Here is a 22,384-nt window from a genome sequence, read left to right on the forward strand (position 1 = left end):
CGGAACTCTGGGATCACACCCTGAGCCGACGGCAGATGCTCAACCACTGAGCCACCCAGGCGTCCCAAAGCTCGCAAATTTTATTGTTGGCAGCAAAAAGTTTTTCTGGAAGTGACAGACTTGCTTTGTTCACTTTTCAGAAAATACCTACTTCAAGTAAAAATAGTTTTCCTTTGGAAAAGTTATCTGACCCAGCTTATAATTAATTCAGATGCTTTTTCTTTTTCTTTTTCTTCAAGAGAGGGAATCGGAGCAAGAGGCAGAGAGCGAATCTTAAGCAGGCTCTGTGCCTAGCATGAGCCCAAGGCAGGGACTCACAATTCTGAGATCATGACCTGAGCCATGCAGATGCTCTCAGATGCTTTTTCTCAAGATGACTGTAGAAGCAGAAGTTTACAGCAGTAGTGTTTTATTATACTAACTATCCCATCATACAGAATGTTAGCACATATTATTTAAGGATTGAGATTTAATTAATTTTACAACTTCAGTGGGGACATTATTAAGCCGAACTGTCTTTTTCCCCCGCTTGTGCATGGCAGTAAATAATACAGTGACTATTAAGTATCATTGTTTTAATGTGCTAAGTGACAGTAGTTATATCTATCATTGTTTTTGCTTAGTACAAATATTCATTACAAGCTATTACTATTACAAGGGTAAATTGAGATGCAAAATTATTCACCACTTGTGTTTGCTACTATGCATTCACAGTAAAAAAAGATATTTAGTGATTAGTTGATGTTAGTATCAGATAAATAGAGTCAAAACAGAAAGTTGGCCATATCCGTAAGGCAAAAGTGTAATTCTATAGACCAGATAGATATTAACTCATTTCCTGTATTTGCAGATAAGTTTTCAATTCAGTGAGTGACTTTGGGAAGTAGAAGGGGTTGTTTCTTTTATAGACTTTATCCAGGAGGCTTCCAGCAGTATACTGTGCAAGAGTTTATAAGTCTTTCAGATATTATGTACACTTTTTCAACCAATGCTGTATGATAACTTACTCTTTAAAATATTTCATTGTTTTTATTTTTAGTTTGAAAAGCTGTAATTTTTGGCTTTTAAGGAACTCATCATGTGTACATTTAAACTATTCTTCTTTTTAAATGCTGAATGACTGTTCTCAAATGATAGTGCAACTGAATCAGCACCATCACTTTATTTGAATATGTTCTATTACATAAGGCATGATAAGACAGCTTAATGGTATTTATGCAGCCAAAGAGGAAATAGCTTCATCATATTCTCATTTGTAACTTACAGTATGATCCAGATTCTTTGGGGATTTTCCTCCTTTTGTGAGTCAGAGAATTCGGATCAATCAGTTTCTGCCTCAGTGTGATAATAAATTGAAACCACAAATCATCCAATCTTCCTTTTTTAATCCAGTAATCCATTCATAATTATAAATTTATGAATTTTACTTTAAAATATTACTAAATTTCAAAATAGCTATTTTAGATACAATAATGTTATTATCTTTTAAGATTTTATTTATTCATGAGAGACACAGAGAGGGGAAGAGAGAGAGAGAGAAAGAGGCAGAGACACAGAGGGAGAAGTAGGCTCCATGCAGGGATCCTGATGTGGGATCGGTCCTGGGTCTCCAGGATCAGGCCCTGGGCTGAAGGCGGCACTAAACCGCTGAGCCACCCAGGCTGCCCAGAATTTTAAAAATTGAATCTGTTATTATTGCAAAGCAAAATATTAAGAGTACTCTTACTATATTTCCACAAATACATATATTAAAAAGTTAAGATTTCAAAATAGTAATTTACTGGATTATAATGATGCCACATAGATTGTATGATAGCAAGTATGACTGTTGAAGATAGCTGGTAAAGAGTACAGTAGTATTGAACACCAAGATCTTTTATATTTCCTCATATTTGCCTTAGTAGCGTTCATTCCTTACTGCAGGTTTAGGATCCCATCTGGTATTATTTATTCTATGCCTGAAGATCTTCATTTAGTATTTCTTGTATGGATCAGCTGGAAATGAATTCTGTTGTTTTCTGTCTCAGAATGACTAAAATGAACAGTTTTTTAAAAACTTGCTATATCTCTTACCAGCTTTCTTACAGCTTTATATCTGTATATACTGAGCCTATAGTCATTACCTACTATCTGTTAATCTTTGTCTTAGTCTTACAGGGTCAGCATATGTTCAGTATGGTTAATGCTTATCCTTAGTCCTCATGTTATTGTCTGCAGTCATTTTTGTTGTCTGAAGCTCATTTTCTATTAGATGCCCCAGAAAGTACTCATGGGAACAATATTCTTGTACGTTGATAACAGTACTCTTTAAGGCCGAAAATCCAGTTTTGCTGCATATAAAATACTTGACTAGACTTTTCTTATTTTAAATGTTACTTCATTTTCTTCTGACAAAAAGGCATTACTGTTGAAGTTTGATGATGATCTAATTTTTTAGTTTATAAATGATTTTCCTTGAGTGCTTGCTTCAGCAGCACATATACTAAATGATCTTCTTTGGTCTCCAAAGGATTTTTTTTTTCTTTAAATTATATGAAGTTTAGGCTATATCTTGTTTGTTTTATGGATTGTTTTATGGATTGATAGTTTTAATTAGACATATCTTTCAATATATAACACAAAATCATTTTTTAAAAAAGATTGGTTGATTTGAGAGAGAGACCGAGACTGTGAGTATAGGAAGAGGGAGAGAGAATCTGAAGCACACTCTGTGCTGAGCACAGAGCCCAAAGCACGGCCAGTCTCAAAACTATGAGATCCTGACCTGAGCCAAAACCAAGAGTCAGAAACTCAACTGATTGAGCCAACTGGTTGCCCCTAAATTCTTTTCTTTGAGGAAAATTTTCTAATATTCTTTTTTTTTTTTTGCCATGCTTTTGGTTTCCTTCTTCAGGGACTACTATTTTCTTCTTCTTTTTTTTTTTTTTTTAAGATTTATTTATTTATTTATTCATGAGAGACAGAGAGAGAAAGAGACACAGGCAGAGGGAGAACCAGGCTCCATGCTGGGAGCCTGACGTGGAACTCGATCCCGGGTCTCCAGGATCAGGCCCTGGGCTGAAGGCGGTGCTAAACCGCTGAGCCACCTGGGTTGCCCCCAGGGACTACTATTTTCTGCCTGTTGGATCTTTGTATATCTTCATTATTTGTAATATTTGATGTCTTTTAAAAATTTCCCATTTAAAAAAAATTTCCCCCAAAAAAAATTCCCATTTTATCTTCTATTTCTTTTAAAAGTCATAATCTGTGTTTACTCACTTTTATGTCTATTCTTGTTCAGACTATTTCTGATATGATTTTTTTATTTCTAATTATTTTTTCTGCGGTTTGAATTTTTATAACTTATGTCTCATTTTCTTAATAAGTCTTGTGTTTTGAAATAGGTTATAATTTTGATCTATTCTGTATGCATATTTTTCTAATATGCATTTCTAACATGCATCTGTAAAGATGTTATTTTATTCTTTGTACATTTTATTACAATAATTTTTGTGTGGATTTAACATCTATACTTGTTCATTTTTGTGTATTAGTTTTTCTGAATTTTTAGAAGGTAGTGTGGTTTAGGGTATCTTTTCTGTTTTTGTGTAATGTTAAAAAATACAGTGATTGCTTTTTGAGTTTTCCTGTCTCTTTATTACTACTCGATGTTTATCTGAAACTTCACTTTCCTTTTATTTTTCCCCCCTTTCTCTTTTTTTCTTTTTAAGTAGGCTCCATGCTCAGTGTGGAGTCCTGTGCGGGGTTTGAATTTTCCACCCTGAGATCGAGACCTGAGCTGAGATTAAGAGTCAGATGCTTAACCGACTGAGCCACTTAGGCACCGTCTTTCCTTCTTCTCTGTTGTGCCTTTGTTAACTCAGTTTTGATTCCATTCCCAGTAATTTCCCCTTAGTGTGTAGTCTTATTCAAGAAGAGAGCCATAGTTGGTCATTTTCAAGAGTTTATAGTAGATGTTTCATTCTCACCACGGACCCCTTTACTGTTAGATTAGAAAGCAGCTTTCTCTCCTGTCTTAAGATTGTCCTGTCATGCTTTCCATTGAATACCTACCTTTTTAGCTATTTTGGGCTTTTCTTATTCTCAGGTGTATCACACACCTTGCTGATACCTTTGCTTTCTTCTATACTAGTGCATGTGGGCATTCAGGGTATGGTGGCTATTGGTTTGTCCTTATCTGCTTGGAATTAGGAGAGACAGAATCTTGTGTCCCAATTCACCATTGGGTTTTTTTGCCTCTTTAATTCTTTGTGTTTCCCTTGGGATTCAGACATAAGAACATACTACCTTCCCAAGATTTTCCTCTAAAAGCCTATTTTAGGGACAATTGTGAAAAATATAAATTCCAGAGAAGACATTACAGGGTTAATGAATTTATTAAAGCAACCTGTACAGTAATGTAGGAATCTTGGTTTTCCTAGTTCTTTTAAAAATCATGCCACATTCAGAAATTCCCCAAATTATGTAGTTGAACGTTCAAGAAGGGCTAGGACTAGGTGATGAATTGTCTTATCAATGACTGCAGAACTTTTACCTTGATTTTAATAGCTTCCTCTTCCTACTTAGAGATGTAAGCTAAAATATTTTTACTTTGTGTATTTATATACTTTATTTATTTATTTTTTTAAGAAAAGAGTTATTTATTTTAGCACAAGCAGGGGGAGAGTCAGAGGAAAAGGGACAGAGTGATTCCTCAAACAGACTCCCCTCTAAGTGCGGAGCCTGGCATCATGGGGCTCAGGGCTTGATCCTAGGACACTGAGATCATGACCTGATCCAAAATCAAGAGTCAGAGACTTAAATGACTGAGCCACCCAGGCACCCCAAATATTATATGTATTTTTAATTGACCATGGTACAGTCTATTCTGCTACAGTAAATATGTGGTACTTGTGCAACATCATTTAGCCTATAGACTCTTGGTAAACGGGAGAATAGTGTCAGCATAACATGGGTGGTGCATTGCTTTATACATGACTTCTTCCTAAACTGGACAAAGGGATCCTGAATTAATGGGAGTTGAAGTTTTTAAAGATTTATTTATTTATTTGAGAGTGAAAGAGCAGAAACAGCACAAGTGCAGAGTGTTTGGAGGGGTAGAGAGAGAATCTTTTAAGCAGACTCTGTGCTGAGCAGGCTCAGTTCAGTCTCACAACCCTGAGATCATGATCTGAGCTGAAGCCAACAGTCAGACACTTAATTGGCTGTGCTACCCAGGTGCCCCAGGGAGTTGAATTTTATATTTCATCAGGAAAGTAAAAAACTTTCAATTCAGCTGTTACAGAAACAACTCCCTCCCAAACAAACATACACGCAGAGTTTTTAATTAGAAGTGATAATTAGGAGCATCAGGGAGGAGAGTTCCTTCCTAGAGAAGTACACTCTGGTCTAGCAGGGACTTTTCTCATGTGGCAGTCTGCATTTCCTTTTTTTTTTTTTTTAAGATTTTATTTATTTATTCATAGAGAGAGAGAGGCGGAGACACAGGCAGAGAGAGAAACAGGCTCCATGCAGGGAGCGTGACGTGGGACTCGATCCCTGGTCTCCAGGATCACACCTTGGGCTGCAGGCGGCGCTAAATCGCTGTGCCACTGGGGCTGCCCTGCATTTCCTTTTGTGTCCATCTTAGACCAACTGTGTTAAAGCTCCACTTCTCCGTTCCCATGAGCCCTTTTTTCTCCTTCTCTGTTTTTACTACTTTTTTTTAAGCCCTAAGGTAGCATTTCGCCTTCTGTTCGCTGCCTTGCTGGGGTGTCCAAGTTATCTCTGAAGTGTCCCAATCATTGTTTTTGTGAGTGCTGTGGTTAAAAGAATTAACAGGGCATTGATTGATCTGCTCTATATAACCCTCTCTACCCTCCTGGACCAATTATTTTTTCTTTAAGCCTTGTTATTTTTAGTGTTGCAGAATGCAGGGTTTTCAAGAATGTAAGTATTTATGTTATAGCAGATGTACTAAGAGATTTCTTCAAGAAGATGCTGGAGCTTAGTGTTTAGCTTTGAGGCATTTCTGTTCTTGAAGGACTTTATTTTATTTATTTATTTTTTTCTTGAAGGACTTTATAAAGAGAATCCTGTTTTCTGGCATTGGGAATCCAGGGTTTGGGATATGAGGCTTACAATTCATTTTAAAATGCAGAGGAATGATAAATAGTAACCATTTGAAGAATTTTGTCATGGATCCCTGAGGTGTTATCTTGTGCTATAATGACTTTTTTTTTTTATTTTTATTTTTTATTTTTATTTTTTTTTTTAAATTTTTTTAATTTTTATTTATTTATGATAGTCACAGAGAGAGAAAGAGAGAGAGGCAGAGACATAGGCAGAGGGAGAAGCAGGCTCCATGCACCGGGAGCCCGATGTGGGATTCGATCCCGGGTCTCCAGGATCGTGCCCTGGGCCAAAGGCAGGCGCCAAACCGCTGCGCCACCCAGGGATCCCACTTTTTTTTTTTAAATAATGACATTGTTTTAATGGAGGTATCTAAATTAGAGAAACTACTAAGCAAAAGTAAAATTCTGTATGGTGTGATATGTAATGATGTATTTTTATATTGTTTTTGTTCTGTTTTGATCCAAGTAGGGAATTTTTTTTAAAAGAAAGCTTAGCTTTTTAATAATCTTTAATATCTTTTTCTTTCTTCTAAGATTTTATTTAAATTCAAGTTAGTTAACATATAGTATAGTATTGGTTTCAGGAGTAGAATTGATCCAAATAGCTAATTATAATTGTGGCAATTTACAATACTAGGGTTTGTTTTAGAAATAATAAAATAATATTCAACCTTAGAGAATGTACAGTACCATCTTATTTGCTACGATATAAAAGCATTAAATACAAATGTTCAGTAGAAATAAAAGAATTATTCCCCATTGAATAAGAATAGTGATTATACATACAGATTATGTTTAATATAGACTTAAAAATCTAATCCTTACCAAAAAATAGCAGGTAGTCTTATTAAAACAGCAAGGAAAAAAAAAACAGCAAGGAATTGGGGCACCTGGCTTGCTCAGTTGGTAGAGCATGCGACTCTTGATCTTGAGGTTGTGAGTTCAGGTCCCACGCTGGGTGTAGAGATTACTAAAAGATAAACAAAAGAATCCACCAAGGAATTAGAGGTCAGTATTACAGTAATGTAAGAAAATCACATACGTGGTGATAGAAAAATTTTACAAATGAGAAAAATAGATGTACAAATGAAAAAAAATCAGTGTTCTCTAAGAGTACACTTGGAGTATACTCTTTTAGTACTGTAAAAACAGTGTAAACTGGTGGTGTGGATTTGCCTCATATAAGAGGAAATGAATAGAAAGCTTTATCGGGGAATAGACTCCTTGGTGTTAATTTGGGCATTTAAAGAATTGAGGATGGCATTGGGGTGTGGCAATGGCAGACCCTGTTATTTTTGGTAATATGTGATATGCCAGCAAATTCCAATGGAGTTCTTTCTCTTACCCTCAGTGCTCAGGGAAACAACCACTGTTCTTTCAGACAAGTCTAGGAATAGGGGAAAATTGCTGAAAATTCAGAGCATATTGTACAATTGAGTATTTAAATCGCACAGTTTAGTGGACCCTGGGATAAGAATCTGAATTTTGGGGGTGCTGTAGTTATATTTGTGTATTATAAGTGCATTAATAATAAACACTCTTAAAACATTGTCATATTTTTTTAGCACTGTTGGATATTATATAATTGTATTTTGTTTCTCCTGGATGTGAAAAATGGGAAAATATATTACACATACTATATCTTTTTTTTAAATTAAGGTATAATTGATATATACATTATATTAATTTTAGCATACAACAGTGATTTGATATTTTTATATGTGTGTGTGTGTTGTAAAATGATCATCACAACAGGCCTAGCTAACATCCCCATCACCATAGTTAGAACTTCTTTTTAAGATGAGAACTTTTAAGATTTACTCTTAGCCACTTTCATATATGCAGTACTGTATTAGCTATAATTACATTTCTATGACTTATTTTATAACTAGAATTTGTATCTTTTGACTCCATTCATTTTGCCAGCCCTCACCCCCCACCTCTGGCAACCACCAATCCATTCTCTGTATCTTTGAGCAGGTTTTTTGTTTTTTGTTTTTCTCATTTGTTGACCACATAGAAGTAAGGTCATACGGTATTTTCACTGTCTTTACTTAGTACATTCATGTTTTCATAAGTGGCAAAATTTCTTTCTTTTTTAATGGCTGAGTAATACTCCATTTGTGTGTGTGTGTGTGTGTGTGTGTGTGTGTGTACCCCATGTATTCTTTATCCATTCATCAACAGATGGACACTTAAGTTGTTTCTGTTGACTATTGTAAATAATGCTGCAGTGGATATAGAGGGTACATATATTTTTATAAGTATATTCTATAAGGTGGAATGCCTGTGCTCAATGCATGTTTTTTTCCTCATATCTTAAGGAAGAGAGAGAAAATCCTTCGAAACGAAGTAGGATTGAACGTGATATAGATAATAATTTGATCACATCAACACCAAGAGCAGGAGAAAAGCCTAACAAACAGATATCTCGAGTAAGACGGAAAAGTCAAGTAAATGGAGGTTTGTTAATATTTAGATATTGTTTTATTAGGTGTAAGCATAGATCTCACCTGTTATGTTTCTTTTCTGTTTTTAAAAATGGACTCTGAAATTTTTCCCTATTTTTGTAACCCTTTGTATTAAGTATTAATAGCATGAAATGAAATAAAAATTTATCTAATATAAATCTACTTTGATGAATTAAAATGATAAGTAAAGGCAGAGCAACTAGCTTTATACTATTTATCATGAAAATATATATGGAACAGCATTTTCAACCTCTAATAAGCTCAGTTCTTAAAGCAGTAATAACTGTGACCTAATTTATTGAAATATGTACAAAGAATCTGTTCCTGGATCATGGAATTTCAGAGCTCAGAAAGGGCCTGGATCACTCAGGACAGTGGTTCTTAACTAGGGGTGGTTTTGTCCCCAGGGAACATTTGTTAATGTCTGGAGACCTTTATGGTTGTCAGAACCTATTGAAGGGTTGCTACATCACTTCTAGCAGGTAGAAGTTAGGGATGCTGCTAAACATCCTACAGTGCACAGGACATCCTCCCACAGTAAAGAAACATCCAGCCCAAAAGTCAATAGTACTGCTGTTGATAAATCTTGTTCTAGGTCAGTATAATATTGCTAGGAAGCTCCTCAAAGTCAAAAAGGAGGAAAACAAGAAGGACAAGTAGAGAAAAGCTATAAAAAACAACACTTCAGAGCATGGAATGGTGCGTTTTAACCATTGCTCTTTTAAACAACTGCAAGAATAATTCCTTGCTTCTTTCCTCTCAATTCAGTGTTGTATCGCTATTGTTAGAATGGACTAATAGGGAAAAGGAAACAAAAGACCTATTACAAAGAAGGAAAAAATCTGGTAGATACTAAGTAAAGTTATGGAAGGTCAAGGATGATTAATCAAAACACATTTGTTTGAATTTGTTTTTACTGTATATTTTCCAAAAGATCATGAAATTTTTTTATTAATAAGAAACTAAAAAAAAAAAAAAAAACAAAAGACAAAAAACCTGTTTGTTTTTCTTAACCATTCTGAAATGATGTCTGGGTATACATAAGTAAGTTTTGATACTGCTATACATAGTCTTCTGCTTTAATAGATCTATGTTGTCTATTTATTTAGCTGTTATTCATTACTAATAGGTAGGTTTTGTGAATGTAGACAGCCTCCCAGAATGTAAAAAAGGACAGGATTTTGCATTTATCTTTTTGATGTAACTTGCTTTACTTACAAAGAGTTTCGTTTTCACTTATACTGTGGATTTTGAAGCCTTTCAGTCTATATACTTCTAGCTTCAAATGAGCTTTGTAGCAGTTATAAAGCATTATAAATAAACTTGTTATAAAGATCATTTGATTTACAATTTATTTACCTCGGGATATTTTTAAAGTAATAAGCTTTAACATTAAATGTTAATCAGTTTTTATAAAGTATTTTGAGGCAAAAAAGAAATTTTTTAAAACATTTCTTTAAGTCATGTTTTCTAGATTCCAACTTTTTTTCTTGTTTCTTAGAAGCTGGTAGTTATGAAATGACAAATCAACATGTAAAACAAAATGGAAAATTAGAAGATAATCCTTCCTCTGGCAGTCCTCCAAGGACTACATTGTTGGGGACCATATTTTCTCCTGTCTTCAACTTTTTTTCACCAGCAAATAAAAATGGTAAGTATAAACTATCATCTATAATTTGGGTTTAAAAATTAATAGTTCTCCTAATTTTTTAAAAGATCTGTTTGATTTTTTTTTTATGATAGTCACAGAGAGAGAGAGAGAGAAAGAGGTAGAGACATAGGCAGAGGGAGAAGCAGGCTCCATGCATCGGGAGCCCGATGTGGGATTTGATCCCGGGTCTCCAGGATCGCGCCCTGGGCCAAAGGCAGGCGCTGCGCCACCCAGGGATCCCAGATCTGTTTGATTTTACTGGCTGTTTTGTCAGCAGCTTATGTTTGTTTTCAGCCTCATTAAAAAACACACAACTCCTGGGACGCCTGGGTGGCTCAGCGGTTGGGCGCCTGCCTTTGGCTCAGGTCGTGATCCCCGGATCCAGGATCGAGTCCCACGTCAGGCTCCCTGCGAAGAGCCTGCTTCTCCCTCTGCCTATGTCTCTGCCTCTCCTCTCAATCTGTGTCTCTCATAAATAAATCTTTAAAAAAACAAACAAACAAAAAACACAGCTCCTGAAGAAAAAAAAATACACAGTTCCTAAAAGACTTTTTTTTTTTTTTTAAGATTTAAAAAAATACATGTCTCTCATGTATTTATTCATGAGAGACAGAGAGGCAGAGACAAAGGCAGAGGGAGAAGCAGGCTCCACACAGGGAGCCTGACTTGGGACTCGATCCCGGGTCTCCAGGATCAGGCCCTGGGCTGAAGGCAGCGCTAAACTGCTGAGCCACCCGGGCTGCCCAAGACCTTTTTTTTTTTTTTAAGTGACAAATAAATTTAGGTCCTATTTAATTCTCTTGAAGTGCATGAACTCCACTTTCACTATCTGAAAAGCTATATGATAAACTGGGCCAGAGGGAAAGTAATGTCTTTTATGTTGGAATAACTTCTGTAATCTTTAGTGTGTACAGGAGAGAATCCAGAAACACTTTAATATTCTAGATCAATAAAGTAGAATTTTAAGTGAGCTGAAACGAAGTCATTTTTTTTTTAAGATTTTATTTATTCCTGAGAGACAGAGAGACAGACAGGCAGACAGGCAGGCAGGCAGAGGGAGAAACAGGCTCCATGCAGGGAGCCTGATGTGGGACTCGATCCCTGGTCTCCAGGATCATGCCCTGGGCCAAAGGCAGGCACTAAACTGCTGAGCCACCCAGAGATCCCCTAGGTCATTTTTTTTTTTTAATACATCTTATATTATTTGCTTGATTTTTTTTCCCCCTTAGGGATTTTTTTTTTTAAGACTTTATTTATTCATGAGAGAGACAGAGGCAGAGGGAGATGCAGGCTCCCTGCGAAGAGCCTGATGCAGCACTTGATCCCAGGACTCCAGGATTACGCCCTGAGCTGAAGGCAGATGCTCAACCACTGAGCCACTCAGGTGCCCCTCCCAACATAATTTGTTTAAGATTTTATTTATTTAAGATAGAGCATGCATGCTAGAAGAAGGATAGAAAGGGAGACCATCCCAAGTAGACTCTGTGCTGAGTGTGGAGCCCAACTTGGGGCTTGATCCTACAACCCTGAGATCATGACCAGGGCCGAAACCAAGAGTTGGACACCCAACCAACTGAGCTACCCAGATTTTTTTTTAAAGATTTAACTATTGTCCTATCTTTTTTGATGATTAATTCTTAAGGTCATAAACGATAATGTAGTCTCTAGATTATGTGAGAGCAAGAGATCATTCCTTTATTTTTACATCTACCTAGTTATTTGATATAGTATGGGGCACATGGAAAATAGTCATTTTTAAAGTTTTTTTTTTTTTAATTTTTATTTATTTATGATAGTCACAGAGAGAGAGAGAGAGAGGCAGAGACACAGGCAGAGGGAGAAGCAGGCTCCATGTACCGGGAGCCCGACGTGGGATTTGATCCCGGGTCTCCAGGATCACGCCCTGGGCCAAAGGCAGGCGCTAAACCGCTGCGCCACCCAGGGATCCCGGAAAATAGTCATTAAATACTTATCGGCTGATTATTTAAATTCTCATATGAATTATGGTTCTGGATAATACAATTTTTAAAAGGCAGAATGGTGCACTATAAAATTTAGATGCTCTGGGGGCTTAAAATAATGCATATTGGCACATGAAAGGACTTGTGAAGTCCTATAGTAGAAATAAAACAAAAACTATATTTAACTTTAACTTTGTATTTCCTAGACATATTTGCCTCCAAGAATCCTTTTCTGTGGAATATCTGTTAATATATTGTAAAACTAGGGCCTTTTATTTTTATTTTTTTATTTTATAATAAATTTATTTTTTATTGGTGTTCACTTTGCCAACATACAGAATAACACCCAGTGCTCATCCCCTCAAGTGCCCCCCTCAGTGCCCGTCACCCATTCACCCCTACCCCCCGCCCTCCTCCCCTTCCACCACCCCTAGTTCGTTACCCAGAGTTAGGAGTCTCTATGTTCTGTCTAAACTAGGGCCTTTTAGACATCTTTCAGAATAGGTGGTATAGTGGAAAAAGAATAAGCATTGGAATTAGAGAAACTTGTTTTAAAATTCCAGCTCTGCCACTCTTTAAACATGTTATCTTGGTCCAGTTCTTTAAATTGAGCATCTTAACCTGTGAGAGAGGATAATTATACTTGAGTATGGGGCAGAGGCAATTTGAAGATTTCAGTTTATTCAAATCAATATTTGCCATATCCCAACCATTGTACTAGTCTCTGGAGAGTCAAGGATGATTAACACATGGTCCTTGCCCTCAAGGAGCTTGCTTTTTTACAGTAGGGAGAGAGGGGCACCTGGGTGGCTCAGTGGTTAAGCATCTGCCTTTGGCTCAAAAGAAATCTGGGTTTAAGCAGTAGACTATTAACTGTATTATCAGCTTATAGGTATTGAAACCAGTAGAGTAAATGGTCTATATGGTCAGCAAACTAAGATCTTGGGGGAATAGATATTTGGGCAGAAGTAGTTGATGTTTGATAGTTACAACTTTTTCTTTGAAGGAGGAGATGGTGCCATGTGCTGAGATTCCTGGTGGCAGGGATTGAAGAGAACAGTGAAATGTTTGCTTTTGGGTATAATTAAAAGAAATCCCAGTAAGCCTGTAAGTTACATTGATTCAAGAGAGATTTCTGTGATGGTTGACAGTGGAAAGACAAGGGAGCAAGGACCCTGAAACTACCGGTTTGAGAGTGATTTGTGAAATACCATGAAGTCTAACTAGTTGAGAAGGTTGGGGAAGGAGCTGTTGAAGGATTGTTTAGAATGAAAGAGATTGGGTTTTATCAAACATGAAATCACATTTAATAGGAATATGAGATCGATAATTAAAAGATTAGGAAGTTATGGAGGGGATTGATATATTTGAACTTTTGTCTTCAGAGATGAAACTTTTCTTAGTGTGAATATCCAGGTTATGGTCATTGTAGTTACTTAAGAGAGCAGTTATGAATGAAGATAGAGCTAGAGAAGGTAAGACTTTTGAGGATTAGTCTTAGGATGAGTCATTGACATTATTATAATAACTAGGAGGTGTTTAATAGACTGCTGGTGAGGTGTTCAATTCTTCTAATTGAGGATGTTGGCAGCAGTTAGTAAATGGCAGCAGTGGGATAAGTGAAGAATTATATAGCTAGATGACATCAGTCTCAGGAACAGGTATTTTTTTGCATATTCAGTGGAAAAACCAATCATCTGGTAGCAGAAATGGAGATAAATGAATTCTGATTCAGTTAGTATGTTGAGTATGGAAGAATAAAGAGCTTTGCAGGAAAGATGTCAGGAAAAGAGGTTTTTTGGAAGGGAGTTACATTTAAAGCTATGATGGAGAAAGAACATTCTGTGAGAAAGTTGAGAGTAGAAGGTTGATTTTGTTGTTGAAAATGACATTTGGGGGCAGCCCAGGTGGCTCAGCAGTTTAGTGCCACCTTCAGCCCAGGGCATGATCCTGGAGTCTCGCGTCAAGCTCCCTGCATGGAGCCTGCTTCTCCCTCTGCGTGCATCTCTTCCTCTCGCTGTGTCTCTCATGAATAAATAAATCAAATTAAAAAAAAAAAAGACATTTGGAGAATTCCATAAAGAAAGAAAAGAGTTGGGTTTATCTAGTAGTGGAAGAATAGGGCAACAGGTTCATCTAGGTGGTAGCTGAGTATGATTAGGAAACTAACTTCAATCTTTGTTACTAAGATGGAATATTGTTGGGAAATTGTGTCTCTGAATAAAAATATTCTGATGGTTAGGGGAACATTTAGCTCATTCTTGCATAACTACCTCTGATTTTAAAATTACAACTGCCTACAGTGGCTAGGATGCTTAGTACGGAAGGATAAGGATCTGTTTAATGGAAATGATAATGGAAAAAAATACATATAAAATGCCTAGCTCATAGTAGGCACTTAATAAATGATATTTGCTATATTGAAAAGAAGTTCTATGGTCAACAATACTGTATTGTATACTTCAAAGTTGCAAAGAGACTAGATCTTAGATTTTCTCACCACAAAAATATGATAATGATGTAGCAGGATAGAGAGGTGTTAGCTAATGCTAGGTTAGTAGTCATAATGCAGTATATATATAAATGTATTAAATCAACACGTGAATAAGCGTGAAACTTAAAGTTATATGTCTGTTATGTCTCCATAATTTTTTTTTAACTTTTAAAATTTATTAATGAGAGAGAAGCAGAGACATAGGCAGAGGAGAAGCAGGCTCCCTGTGGGGACCCTGATGTGGGTTTCAATCCCAGGACCCTGGGATCATGACCTGAGTTCAAGGCAGACGCTCAACCACTGAGCCATCCCTCAATAAAAAAATTTTTAAAGTTCTGGGGATCCCTGGGTGGCTCAGCGGTTTGGCACCTGCCTTTGGCCCAGGGCGCAATCCTGGAGTCCCAGGATCAAGTCCTGTGTCAACTCCTGGCATGGGGCCTGCTTCTCCTTCTGCCTTTGTCTCTGCCTCTCTCTCTCTCTCTCTCTCTCTCTCTCTCTCTCTCTCTCTCTCCCCCCCCATGTCTATCATGAATAAATAAATAAAATCTTTTAAAAAAATTTTTTAAAAGTTCTAAGTTATAAAAGCTCTAAATAGGTGTTCCTAAACTATTCAAACACTCTTAAAATTTTGTTCATCGGGATCCCTGGGTGGCGCAGCGGTTTGGCGCCTGCCTTTGGCCCAGGGCGCGATCCTGGAGACCCGGGATCGAATCCCACGTCGGGCTCCCGGTGCATGGAGCCTGCTTCTCCCTCTGCCTGTGTCTCTGCCTCTCTCTCTCTCTGTGTGTGACTATCATAAATAAAGTTAAAAAAAAAAAATTAAAAAAAAAAATTAAAAAAAAAATTTTTGTTCATCAATATCACTTTACCTTATAATAGTCTTTATTCCTGATTGAGATGTATAGAAAAAAAACACTAAACAGTAGTATCCTCAGCTCTATTTCTGTTGCATTTGGTTTTTCCAAATTTTTTAGTTTAGTTTTCATTTTTAAAAAATATTTTATTTATTTATTCATGAGAGACACAGAAAGGCAGAGACACAGGCAGAGGGAGAAGCAGGCTCCATGCAGGGACCCCGATGTGGGACTTGATCTCCGGACTCCAGGATCATGCCCTGAGCCGAAGGCAGATGCTCAACCTCTGAGCCACCCAGGTGTCCCTTTTTTTTTTTTTTCTGTTTTTTGAGTTTATTTTTCAGTATTTCACTTTTAATAAAATATATCTGACATACATTTATGTAAATTTAAGGTAAACAAGTTGGGCAGCCCCGGTGGCTCAGCGGTTTAGCGCTACCATCAGCCCAGGGCATGATCCTGGACACCTGGGATTGAGTCCCACATTGGGCTCCCTGCATGGCTCCTGCTTCTCCCTCTGCCTGTGTCTCTGTCTCTCTCTGTGTCCCTCATGAATAAGTAAATAAAATCTTAAAATATATATATAAGGTTAACAATTAATTTGGTACATTTGTATATTATGATTGCCGTGTAACAATAGCACCTCTATCACATTACATAATCATCCTTTTTAGTGGTTAGAACAATTAAGCTCTAGTCTCTTAGCAGGTTTGTGGATTATAATACAATATTGTTTATATTCACTCTACAGTGTATTAGGTCTGTAGGGCTTATGTTTGTTTGCTATAAGTCTGTACCCTTAAAAATATCTATCCTATTCCCTACCCCCTTTTGAGTTTTTATATGATGGTTGTCAATACCCTGAATCTTGATTATAGGAACATCAGGATCCGATTCCCCAGGACAGGCTGTGGAAGCTGAAGAAATAGTAAAACAACTTGATATGGAACAGGTGGATGAGATCACTACCAGTACTACTACGTCAACTAATGGAGCAGCTTACTCAAATCAAGCAGTTCAAGTGAGGCCATCGATAAATAATGGTTTAGAAGAAGCAGAAGAAACAGTTAATCGTGATATCCCACCTCTTACAGGTGAATAAAATTCCTTTTCTTAATGCATATTCATGAATAATTTATAAAAATTCAATCTTTCTTATTTTTTTCTTTAATCAATCAAATTATTTGTACTAATCACTTAGAGAAATAAATAAGTGCATTTATTTATTTATTTATTTATTTATTTATTTATTTTTAAGGATTTTATTTATTCATGAGAGACGAGAGAAGGAGAGAGAGAGGGAGAGAGGCAGAAACAAAGGGAGAAGTAGGCTCCCTACTTCTGATATGGGACTCGATCCTGGGACTTCAGGACCATGTCCTGGGCCGAAGGCAGGCCCTAAACTGTTGAGCCCATACTTAGAGAAATTTAATACAAATAGCAAAACATGCTCATGTTTTTTTTTGACACAATTATAGATGCATCAGTCTCAGACCTTTCGGTCTGAAGTCCCCACCTAAAGGCAGCCTTCAAATTTATTGGATATATAAATGACATCTCCCCAAAAGAAGCTGCTTTTCCTAGATCTTTCCCTACATCCAAACTTTGCAGCCTAATTCTGGATCCTTATAAATGCCTAACATAATTGTTGGGTCCCTGAGCCAGTTGTCATGGAAATGTAGAATATATGAGATCAGAATTTATTACCTCTGAGGGTTGTGGTATATAGACATATAAAGCTAAAAGATAAAACTGCCATGATGCTTAAAAGCAGAAATAAAATTGAGAATGGTCATCTTTTCCCAGAGGGACAAGATCTTTGCTTTAATCTTAGATTTGTTTTTTGGTTTTTTATTTCTTAAAATGCCAGATACTTGAGAGACCGTAGCACATATGTATTGGTTCAGAAATGTAGTTTTGTGTAAGGAAGTAGAATGATGTTCTTCCTTTGAATTTAAAGGGGAAACATGAAAAAATATAATTAAAATGGCAGAAATCATTTGAGGAAAAAATGCATACAATTATGAAACTTCTATATAGTGTAACCCAGTAACACTAATATGAAGAGAAAAGCACATAACAGGAAAGATTTATTTTAAATTGGTCACATAAAAGATTTTTCTATAATGTTAAACAAAATATAATGTTAATATCTATGTTAAATTATAATGTTATATTTTTTAAGAATAATACTAAATCAAAAAAAAAAGAATAATACTAAATCTAGCAAATCAACATGGATTATATTCACAGTTCATTATTGGGTGGATAAGACTTGCAAAAGAACTTACTCTTCATCTGTCATTTTATGCTCATTACTTTGCCAGTATAGACTAAGTATAAACTAAGTCCAGAGCTTTGGGCTTCCTGTTTGATATTTGTTCTGTTTTTGTTTTTTTAACAATCTTGAGGTCTTTTATTTTCTTTACATTTATCATGCCATGAATTAATAGGTAATGGGTTCCAGCAGTTCAGGCTCCTTTCAATTGGTTCTCACAAAGTGTGCTGCTTTTGTGCTGCTATATGATCCCATGTAATTTTTTTTCTGATAACTGAAGATCCTTTGGGATTTCTATAACCTTAGTGGTTTCTAGAGGGAAAAAGTAATACTTACTCCAGTTGTCTCATTCATTTATTCCCCTAACATTTGTTGAACACCTATTTTCTGATATGGGTGTTATTTATAAAGATGAATAAGATAAATGCTCCTTGACCCTAAAGAGTATGTAATCTAATTGACAAGCCGAGTGTACAAAAAAATTACTGTACAGTGTGGTAAGTGCTATTACAAATAAACGTGCAAAATGTTCAGGTGGCACACTTACTCTGGATCATGACAGGATAGAAGTAAAATTTTTGCTGATCTTAGAAGATGAGTATGAGTGACAAAGGTTTTTACTTATCCTTAACTTTAAGAAACTAGCCAAAGAGAATAAGAAGGAAGGAAGCTGGCTCTGCCATTCTCTTAGCGTTGTGGCTTTAGACAACTTAAGCTCTCTGAAGTAGTTTTCCGAGCTTTAAAAGAAATAATTCATGGTTTTGAAAGAAAAAAAGTTTAGCATGAAGGCACTCAAATATTGCTTCCTTTCCCCCTTTCTCTGAGGTTAATAGGAATTTGAAACAGAAGTGGTTAGAAGATATATTTTTCCATTACTTCTTGTGCTAATGAACTGTTACTGGCATAAAGTTGTTACAGATGGACAAAAATTATGCTTTACATCTGTTGTCATTCACTGAACATACACACTGTGTTATAAGGTAATATATACACAAAGAATTAATACATGATGGGGGCACCTGGGTGGCTTAGTCGGTTAAGTGTCCAGCTCTTGGTTTTGGCTCAGGTCATGATCTCAGAGTCATGAAATAGAGCCCCATGTCAGGCTCCTCGCTTAGTGTAGAGTCTACTTGAGATTCTCTCCCTTTTTCCTCTCCCTCCCTGTCTGCCCTTCTCTTGACCTGTGTGTGCACTTAGTCTCTCTCTCTCTCCCTCTCAAATAAATAAAATCATTTAAAAATTAATAACAAATTTTTATTAATAATAACAAAACTTGTTTTTGTCCTGACTTACCCAATACGCCATTCCTGGAGATAGATTTTTTTTAAGATTTTATTTAGGGCAGCCTGGGTGGCTCAGCAGTTTAGTGCCATCTTCAGCCCAGGGCCTGATCTGGGGACCCGGGATCAAGTCCCATGTCGGGCTCCCTGCATGGAGCTTGCTTCTCCCTCTGCCTGTGTCTCTGCCTCTCTCTCTCTCTCTCTCTCTCTCTCTCTCTCTCTCTCTCTCTCTCTCCAGGATCACGCCCTGAGCCAAAGGCAGACGCTCAACCACTGAACCACCCAGGCGTCCCCTGTAGATAGATTATAACACTTATAACACTTTTTATTGAGTTCTACTGTCTTAGTCCTTTTGGGCTGCAATAACAAATTACCATAGACTAGGGTGGCATATACACCACAGTTATGTATTTGTCACAGTTTAGGAGGCTGGGAAATCCAAGATCAAAGCACAAGCAGATCCAGTACTTGGTGAGGGCCTGCTTTCTGATTCATAACAACTGTCTTCTCATGCATCCTTACATGGTAGAACCTATATGAGTTCTGGAGTCTCAGGGTACTAATCCCATTCATGAGGGCTCCAACCTTCTAAAAGTCTCCACCTCCAATTACCATTTTGTGGGGACACAAACATTCAGTTTCTAGCATCGATCTTAAATTATTATCTCTCCAACATTACCTCTAACTTACAATCTTTTGTCCTCTACTTGAATTTAAGTTACAATTATTATCTTAGAAAATTCTCAGTATAATTTTTTTTTAAGTTTTTCATTTAAGTAATCTCTGCACCCATTGTGGGGTTTGAACTCATGACTCTGAGATCCAGAGTTGCATGCTCTTTCTACTGAGCCAGCCAGGCTTGCCTCCGGCATAATTTCTAATGCTCTATCAGTTGACAGAATTTTACCTTAAATGTAGAATGAACCATGTGTCATGGAATATAGAATTGCTTCATGATTATTTTTAGGCTGCTTGTTAATTAGAAGTAAAATAAAGCCTCTTCTAAGGCAATGGTTTCTATACAGAGCAGCATTTTTTTAAATTTTTAAAAGATTTTAAACAACCTTAGGATTCCTGGGAAAATGTACATTCAGCATTTTTTCATAAGTCTTCAAGGGGGTTTCATGAACCTCTTAAAGAATGTTTATAAATCTCAGGTTAAAAGCTACCTTTGGGTCTAAGGTCAGCACAAATATATATTGACCTCTTGTGTATGTACAAGGTAGTTTGCAAAGTGTTACTGCCTATTAGAGCCCATGAAATTTTTATGGTTTTATATGTAGCACTTTCTAATTAGAAATTGAAATTTTGTGGGATGCCTGGGTGGCTCAGTGGTTGAGCATCTGCCTTCGGCTCAGAGAGTGATCCCAGAGTCCCAGGATTGAGTCCCGCATCGGGCTCCCCATGGGGAGCCTGCTTCTCCCTCTGCCTGTGTCTCTGCCTTGCTCTCTGTGTCTCTCATGAATAAATAAATCTTTAAAAAAAATTAAAATTTTGTGGAGTGTATTTTTCTGGTAATAAGTAGTAAATTTTCTCTTTGCTGTGAGGGATTTTAATTCTGCTAGCTGTGATCTAGCCTGCCATTTTATCAGTAATGGCAATTTCTTCCTTTGGATCTGGAGTTAGAACTATATGTTAATAAATTTGCTTTGCAATACTGTTTATAAGTTATTTCTGTCATATTTTGAATCTAAAATACCCAGAGAAAATCTTAACATAAAAACAGTAAAAATATATGCTTCATAGTGAGTAAAAGTAACATTTTGTTTTCATTCTATTAAATAGCACCAGTAACTCCAGATAGTGGTTATTCATCAGCTCATGCAGAGGCCACCTATGAAGAAGACTGGGAAGTATTTGACCCGTGAGTTTGTTTTGTTTTCCTTTCCCTCTTGGAGCAGAATGAAAGACATGTGTGGCCACCAAATATATTTGGATGTCAGTTAACCAAGGGAAAGATCAGATTGTTGACTATATTTGCTTTTATGGTTGTTACTCCTGGATGGTGTATTTTAAAGCCTGTTTTTCAATATTTGATGAGTTTTGTAGCATAATCTCCATCTTTCTCTTACATCATGCACCCACAAATTTTCTGGTCTTGATGGCAAGAATTATATCCTTTGAGGTTGTCAGTTGTATCAATGTTAGAGATTAAGAAAGTCTCTGCAGTCCATTATTATTATTATATGTCATTCAATATGCCTTTTAAATTCCCTAATAATGTTCTAAAAATAAAGCAGCACAAGCTATAAATATCTTAAAAAGAAACGTGTGTGGAGGGGTGGCTGAATGGTATATTGCAAAGAACATATAACGTAGGTATTAATACTTTAACTGGGTTACTGAAATACTAATATATTTTCAGTTTTATTACATTTCATAGGCTTGGTTTACTAGGTAAAAAGTATATTATTAAAGATTTAAACATGAGCTGAATTTGATAACACGTTTTATATTTATAAAATGTAGAAATGTAGAGATTTTCTTAAAATTTGATTTATAGGTATTATTTCATCAAACATGTTCCACCGCTGACAGAAGAACAACTAAATAGGAAACCTGCTCTTCCATTAAAAACAAGAAGCACACCAGAATTCTCCCTAGTTTTAGACCTGGTAAGTATATTATGTGTACAGGTAGAGAAAATAGTTAAATTTCTTTTTTAAAACACTAGCCCAAAATGCCTAAAAGGATAAAAGTGAATGTGAATAGTCTTTACACATTTACTAAACATATCTTAGATGTTCTGAAATGTTTTTATTGGAAGCATAGTCTAATGCCAAGATCCTCAGTTTGGTTGGTATCAGGTACTCTTTTGAAAATAAATTAGGTCATCATTGTTGTATTTAAATTAGCTCTTTTCCCCATATTTCTGAAACCCTTGTGACTTTTAAAAAAAAATTCCTAATAAATTTCCCGATAAGTTCTATTTCATTTCATTCTTAGATTTCACCTTTTTAGAGAGGGGGAGGGCAGTCAGGATTATGTGTCCCCTGAAGGACCAAATATCATCTGGGTCCCAATGAATTAACCTTATATAAGATTATAATCCTTTTCCTATTTTTATTTTTGTGTAGTATCTAATACTAATAACTTACTAATAGACTCCCAAAAATATGATCTCTTAATGCTAATAAAACCTTTAATGTGCTCTCAGTGTGTTAAAAAATATATATTTTAGGGTACCAGAAGAGTTTTGAGAACTGAACACCTACTTAGCACACAATATTTGAAAGCATTTTATTATTTAGCCTTTGTTACTGGTATTCTATAATTGGGAAT

At 36.3% G+C, this 22,384-nt stretch overlaps 1 protein-coding gene across 5 annotated transcripts in view; it reads left to right on the forward strand.

The window, feature by feature from the left end:
* Positions 1-22,384, forward strand: part of CTDSPL2 (CTD small phosphatase like 2) — an 86,233-nt gene that overhangs the window by 41,499 nt on the left and 22,350 nt on the right. For 4 of the 5 annotated variants that reach the window (XM_055316808.1, XM_055316807.1, XM_055316809.1 and 1 more), the window contains 5 exons: positions 8,438-8,576; positions 10,086-10,235; positions 16,423-16,638; positions 20,888-20,966; positions 21,606-21,717. In XM_055316808.1, the coding sequence (XP_055172783.1) occupies positions 8,438-8,576; positions 10,086-10,235; positions 16,423-16,638; positions 20,888-20,966; positions 21,606-21,717 (696 nt within the window). The remainder of the gene's footprint in view (positions 1-8,437; positions 8,577-10,085; positions 10,236-16,422; positions 16,639-20,887; positions 20,967-21,605; positions 21,718-22,384) is intronic. The other variant, XM_055316811.1, reaches the window with a different exon arrangement.

Source organism: Nyctereutes procyonoides, unplaced genomic scaffold (genome assembly GCF_905146905.1).
Source record: "Nyctereutes procyonoides isolate TBG_1078 unplaced genomic scaffold, NYPRO_anot_genome, whole genome shotgun sequence".
Classification (NCBI taxonomy): domain Eukaryota; kingdom Metazoa; phylum Chordata; class Mammalia; order Carnivora; family Canidae; genus Nyctereutes; species Nyctereutes procyonoides.